Source organism: Mus pahari, chromosome 21 (genome assembly GCF_900095145.1).
Source record: "Mus pahari chromosome 21, PAHARI_EIJ_v1.1, whole genome shotgun sequence".
NCBI lineage: Eukaryota > Metazoa > Chordata > Mammalia > Rodentia > Muridae > Mus > Mus pahari.
In genome coordinates this window covers 48,275,151-48,281,999 of record NC_034610.1, presented here as the reverse complement: position 1 = coordinate 48,281,999, position 6,849 = coordinate 48,275,151, and the positions used below count along the sequence as shown (strand labels likewise).

The following is a 6,849-nucleotide window of genomic DNA, read 5'->3' as shown; positions in this document are numbered from 1 at the left end:
GGGGTGTGTGTGCAAGAGAGAGAGAGAGAGGGAGTGTGTGTGTGAGGGGGGATAGGGGGTGAGAGTGTGTGTGTGTGTGTGTGTGTGTGTGTGATCTATTTCCAATGTTACATATAAAATAATGCTTTGTGCAAGCATGAAAATGATTTGTGAGGAGCTGAAAAGTCCTTTAGTCAAGTGACTGGTAACCACTTGAAATGATTTTAATAACAAAGTAACAAAACTGACAGACTAAAGAATGTCTCAGTTCATTAGCTATAGTGTAAACACAAACAAGGCAGAGACAGCATATAATCCTGCACTTATTCACAGTTATGGATTATTAGTGGATTCATCTAAAAAAGTAAGTCAATGTAATAAAAAGACAGGGATTACCTTTAAAATTGACTAGTAATAAAATACACAAATTTCAAACCACATGGCCTTTATCATTGTTAAGTCAACTGATAATAAACTAAGAAAACAAGAAATGTAAGTGCATTGCTTTCTTATTTTTATATAATCTACTCTGTTCTTACATTAGTATAATTTACACTGAAACAAATATTTTACTCTGAAAAATAATAAAAACAAGGTTAGAAATCACAGTGCTAAGTAGCAGCATCCATTTGAAACAGAAGATGGTAAGCACAGGTTACACGACCAGAAACTCAGACTTCTTAACTACTACAAGCAGCAGAGCCTCTGATCTGAGTGGCCTTCACAGAAGCGCAGGTGCTCATAGGCCATACCTTTCCCTCCGCGAGCAGGGGTGTGGCTTTTGTTGGGCTTCTGCTGTCCCGCCTGCCATCCTGGATGGTAGGATAGCTGATAACTCCAGGGCCAGGCACTGATCCCTCTCCAGGAGGACCTGGAAAATCCTTCATAAGACTTTGGTCCACAACACCAATCGGGGCTAATTAGAAGATAAGTTGAAATACATTAGACCAGTGAATCTAAAGCTTTGAAGAACAGAACCCCTTAACCAAATGTAGCTAGAACATAGTGTTTGAACTTTGGATATATCAATATGTAATATAAACTTGTTTTTAAACTAACACAAAACTCTACTAATATTCTGAGTTTTAAAAAAATCCATTCAGTAAATCAGAATTTTGAGCATGTGGCTCACCAGGGAATTGGCCAGTAGGAGGAGCTCTTGGCCCAACTGTAGAATTACAATGTAACCAATACTCCCTCTCACAGTGAAGCAGAACCTACTGTGTGCTGCTGTCCTCTCTCTCTCACAGTGAGGCAGAAGCTACTGTGTGCTGCAGTCCCCCCCTCTCTCTCAGTGAGGCAGGACCTACTGTGTGCTGCAGTCCTCTCTCTCACAGTGAGGCAGAACCTACTGTGTGCTGCTGTCCTCTCTCTCTCACAGTGAGGCAGAAGCTACTGTGTGCTGCAGTCCCCCCCTCTCTCTCAGTGAGGCAGGACCTACTGTGTGCTGCAGTCCTCTCTCTCACAGTGAGGCAGAACCTACTGTGTGCTGCTGTCCTCTCTCTCTCACAGTGAGGCAGGACCTACTGTGTGCTGCAGTCCTCTCTCACCGTGAGGCAGAGCCTACTGTGTGCTGCAGTCCTCTCTTTCTCACAGTGAGGGAGAACCTACTGTACTAGTGATTTTTTCATAGTGTTGGATCACCTGGAGAGTCAGCAAGCCAAGTGACAAGTCTCTACTGGAGACTCCTCCTGAACAATGAAATTCCCCTCATGCCTTTTCCTCCTTATAAAAAGTGCTTTACAGACACCCTGTGGTCTGCTTTTTTCCATGCACCAAGAAAAATTCCAATAAACAAAAAACCCAGAGAGTCAGAAACTGTTAAAGGTGGTCTGTGTAAGCCATCAGTTAAGTGAGGGATCTACCCTTTCAATATTTGTCCTACAAGGTACCAAATACTCCACACCCCTCACCTGCCCTGCCCTGCCCTGCACCTTTCCTAGCCCTGCTTTTACATCAAATGATACTTCTACTTAGACCCATTTGCTTTAGCCAGGAACCTCAAGTTCTAGAACATCACCCTTTAATACTAGCAAGTCAAACAAGGCCCTTGAATTTATTTTTAAGCATGGTGTGGCTTTTAAACAAACAAGCAAGCAAACAAACAAACCTCTATTTCTACACCATTTCAGCCTTTAAAATTTTTCCAATCTATATAAACTTACTTTTCAAAATCCACACAAATTGTTACAACATTAAAATGAGTTCACATCTCACATTATACCTATTTATTTCCTAAAGCTGGTTTTTGCTAAGGTTTTACTAATTTTCCAGTGTAGAAGCATATAATTATGCATGCCTCTTTGACTTATTATACAGTTTTAAGCACTTGCTGCCATCACAAATTATGACAAAGTGAAAAAAATCTGACCTAAAGATAGTTTCAACTATACTAATACTAAAATATGAGTCAATATAAAATTAGAAATTACAAAGTCAAGTCTACAATATGTTGATGGCACACATTTAAACACTCACCCATTCTACCAAGTGATCTGCTCCAACCTAGGGTGAAGGCCACAGCAGCCACTGTCATGTGACCACTGCATGCAGTCTGTGGGCTTCCTGACTCAGTCTTCTCTCACCATTCTCTGGGGCCAGTTGACTCTTCAAAGCTACCACTGTGCTCTGCACGACAGCACCAACACACTGAGGAGTCCCTCCAAGGCTTCCTACAGAATGGAGCTGGCAAGCCTTGCTAGCGGCAGCGGGCTCAGGCTCGCCTACAAGGCCTGAGCACGCTGTCTTTTTCCTGGTCTCTCACCTCCAAGCCGTTCTGCATCTTCCACTGCCTGGGGTGACCTATGTCCTCCTCTCTTGTCATGGCTGCTTCCCTTTCATCTTTCTAGGCCTCCGAGGAGGTTTCCTTCCCTGAGGGCTCTACTTAGGAAGCCCAGCACCTGTCTATTGGTGACTCTCAGGTTCAGAAAACAAGTGAAGACTGCTGTTTCTAGTTCCTAACCTCAGAGGAGGCTCCCTGCTTTACGACAGCTGCTCTGGACTATAAGTCTTCTGATGTCACCTTCAACCTTGCCTATGATGCAATCACGAAAGGAAGATTATTTACCTATCGATATTGTCCAAACCTTCAAACACAAGACACACCAGCAACACTAATGGACCCTGATAAAGAGCTGAAGGAAGAAGCTCCTCCTGGGTCAGAGCAGCTCTGCCGTGCTGGGAAACAGAACACAGACTCCAGCCAGAGTTCACCGCCATACTAGCATGCAACGTCTCCTACTTTTCACAGTAACAATCATCCTGTTGATGCCCTGCCCATCTGATGGATCAATGTCCGAAGCACAAATGGGAAATAAAGGATTGGCGCCACACCTATAGCTTTTCCTCGGGAAAACTGTTTACCTTCTGCTATAACTGCTCAATCAAGATGGCAGGTTCCCCAAAGAAGTGCACAGTCTACAAAGATGCCCTGGCTGACTGTCCTTCGTTAGCTCTAACACAACATGAGAACTCTACAGCCCCCAATCTTAGAACAAAAGCTGGTGACGGTCCCCAGAAGGCTCCTCGTGGGGCAGAAACTACAGCAACTGCATCTACCCATGGCAAAAGCAGCCTTGAGAGATGTCTACTCCGACTGGCACGTTTTGCTCAGATTTACTACAGAACACACTTAGTTGTTGTCTGACACTGCTAATTCTCTATAAATAGTCTTATCTGGAAATATGGACAATTATTTGCTTGAAACATGTATTTTTCTGGTGATTCCTTAAAAACATCTATGGAAGACTCTCCTGAGTTAACAACCACATATATTAATATATTAATATACCCACAAGCAAGGCCTGGGAAATAACTGTGTGTGCCTGCACCTATTTAGTAATTTCTTTTACCTGGAAAAACAGAGCAAGGCTAACCTGTGTGAATTCTCTACTAATGAAAGAATGTTAGTCTAGGAATCATCTGACTTATCTAAATATTTAACATCTTGCTATTCAAGGTCACATTTCATATTTCTATAGTTATATAAAGGGACAACAATCAAAATGGTTTTCTTGCTAATAATGCAATATAAAAATAAAATTTGTTCAACTATTTAACATTAATATTCAATATAATGAAAAAGATTGAAAAACTATTTCTTTTCACTGAAAATTAATATCATTTTGTTATGTAACAAGAAAAGCAGTTTAATAAAAATGTAACATCATCTTTTGTATAGAAACATATTATTAATCCCTAATTTACTAATAAGCAGTATGACAAACATGTGGAAAAGAAACGTCACCTGAATCCATGAATGTTTTCATGCAAGACTACAAATATGTAGCTCACCAGAACTCTATGAGAAACCATGAATATTTATACTATATCCCCAGAGACATGAGTATGTATTTCTTTTGTTATTGTTATTTAAAACCATATTTAAAGGTAATACTTTTGAAACCTAGATTTCTCATATGCTGAGTCTGGTAAACTTCTGAAAGCACACCTTCAAATCTAAGTAGTTTATAACTGTTTTATAATTACTGGAATTCATGTGCAAATATACCCCAAAATTCTTACAGAGGGAGGGAGGGAGGGAGGGAGGGAGGGAGGGAGGGAAGCAAGCTAGCTTTAAAAAAAAAACACAAATGAGGGGCTGGAGAGGAAGTTCAGAGCACTTAATACTCTTCCAGAGTATTAAAAAAAAAGAAAAAAGAAATTAAGCCACATTAGAGAGCATAATCAAATAAAACCAAGCGAAACATATTCATCCAATAGGCTTATAAACACAAAAATGCATACTACTTATGTATGCTGCCAACAACATACATAAACAACAACAACAAAAATGAATGTTCAGAGTGACAACCTGCATACAATTACTTTACTTTGAGAATAGCAACATTTTACTAATTTGGGAGTAATTATCTATCCCTTGAGACCAGTGGTCCTCAATCCTATGGGTTGTGACCTCTCTGGGGGTCCCATATCAGATATCCTATATATCAGATATTTACATCACAATCCACGACGGAAGCAAAATTAGTTATAAAGTAGCAACAAAATGGCTTTATGGTTGGGGTCACCCCAACATAGGGAACTGTGTTAGATGGCGTCAGCACCAGGAAGACGGAAGGCCACTGCTCTAGAGGGCGCCTCGTGGCCTTAGGAACTAGATTAATGTTTTCTGACACCACTGGACTAGAAAAGATGAGTAGAATCCAAAATTGTAAACGTGTTACCTCCGTCTAGGCTCCTCGAGACACGTTTACTAGAGGCACGCTCAAACTGTGGCGCCGGCCTGTCTATGAGGGTGCTTGCTTCTCGAGTCTGGGCCTGCGTGCGGCCGCTGTAGCGGAATTTGGACCCCAGGGTCAAGAACTTGGTCTTTGGTGGCTGCTCCGGAGACACGAGCCTACAAAGAAGAAACAATAAGTAAGGACAAAACCTTCAGGTGGATTACGAAAAACCACAGGTATGTATTTTAAGTTCTCATTTCATAGACCATCAGTCAAAAGTCACTGCCCCACAGCCTTAATAAAAACACCCTTTTATCTGTATGTGTGGTTTTCTTGTTGTTTTGGGTTTTTGAGACAAGTTGGCCTCCAACTCATCCACCAAGTGCCGGGCTGAAGTGCAGCACCACATGGGAGGCAGGGGGTCACAGGCAGTTTTGTAACAGTAATGTGCTCACATTTTTTTTAAGCCCAACCAAAAGAGCAGCTGCTCTGAGCTTGTATCACAGGAGTATTTATTTGATTTAGTGTAAATCACTTATGTAAACACATATGTCAGAATTTGTGCTGCTAGCTCTAAGTGTCAAGTAAAAAGCCCATTATCATTAGCAATTGTTAATGTTTATGCCTCTTTCTGGTAGGGAAAAAAAACCCATCTAACTCAAGGAATCTATTCAGCTATGCAATCTGTTACTGAAGAACAGACAGCAGTTCTCAGAGGTGGCTAATATTCTTTCTTGCCAGTGTAACTCTACCAAGCAACTAAATTCTTAATGCAAGAATTCAAACTTAATGACAAATAATTTTCTGACTTACGTAAAGCATGCTTTTAATGAGTAAGCTTTTTTGATACAACTGAAATCATCTTTCCATTATTTGAGTTAGAAAAACACTTAACAAAAATATACTCTCAGAGATCTTACAATTTACTAATGAAGATTTTAGTTGAGAGTTCAAGAATATGGAGATTTCAATCATTCTCCAAGGAAAAGTCGGTTTTTTACAAGTTTTGGTTTTGTTTTGTTTGTTTGTTTGTTTGTTTTCTAAAACCATTCCAGGTATTGCCAGATCTTCTGCATAAGATTTTAGTAATCTTCGGCTTAGGGAAAGACGAGTTCTAAGTCAAGGTGGTAAGGAGTAATACTGCTCAGAGACAATCGAAACCCTCTGTTACCTCAGAAAGACAGTCAGGGTTAAAGAAGAGAGCCTCAGACTTCAGGCTTCCTTGGCCCCATCTATCCATGTGGTGGAGCACATAAGACTATGCGCATGTCATAAAGCGTACTCCACTTCCTACCTACAGACACGACAGAGAGCTGTGCTGAGAGCAGCACACTGAGACTGTTCACCTCGGGCTGTCTCCTGACCGGTGGAACACGGAGCTTCCCCAGCTAGCAACGCTCTACGGACAAGACCTTGAACTGCTCTGAAGGAAAGCAATCAGTTATAGAAATGGGAGGAAGGTTGCTGGGCCATAGCAGTGCAGCCAGAGTTTGGGAAATACTCTCTAGCCAAATCCCGTGCCTCCTTCTTGTCTGCCACTGAAGTCCACTCAGGAATAGAGATTTAAAGACACATAGATCCTTCTTGTCTGCCACTGAAGTCCACTCAGGAATAGAGATTTAAAGACACATAGATCCTTCTTGTCTATTAATGAAGTCCACTCAGGAATAGAGATTTAAAGACACAT

At 41.2% G+C, this 6,849-nt stretch overlaps 1 protein-coding gene across 7 annotated transcripts in view; it reads right to left on the bottom strand.

The window, feature by feature from the left end:
• Epb41l2 (erythrocyte membrane protein band 4.1 like 2) overlaps positions 1 to 6,849 on the bottom strand; it is a 101,201-nt gene that overhangs the window by 29,253 nt on the left and 65,099 nt on the right. For all 7 annotated transcript variants that reach the window (XM_029532819.1, XM_029532820.1, XM_029532822.1 and 4 more), the window contains exons 11-12: positions 5,166 to 5,338; positions 732 to 895 (exon numbers count right to left, since the gene is read on the bottom strand). In XM_029532819.1, coding sequence (XP_029388679.1) covers positions 732 to 895; positions 5,166 to 5,338 — 337 coding nt within the window. The remainder of the gene's footprint in view (positions 1 to 731; positions 896 to 5,165; positions 5,339 to 6,849) is intronic.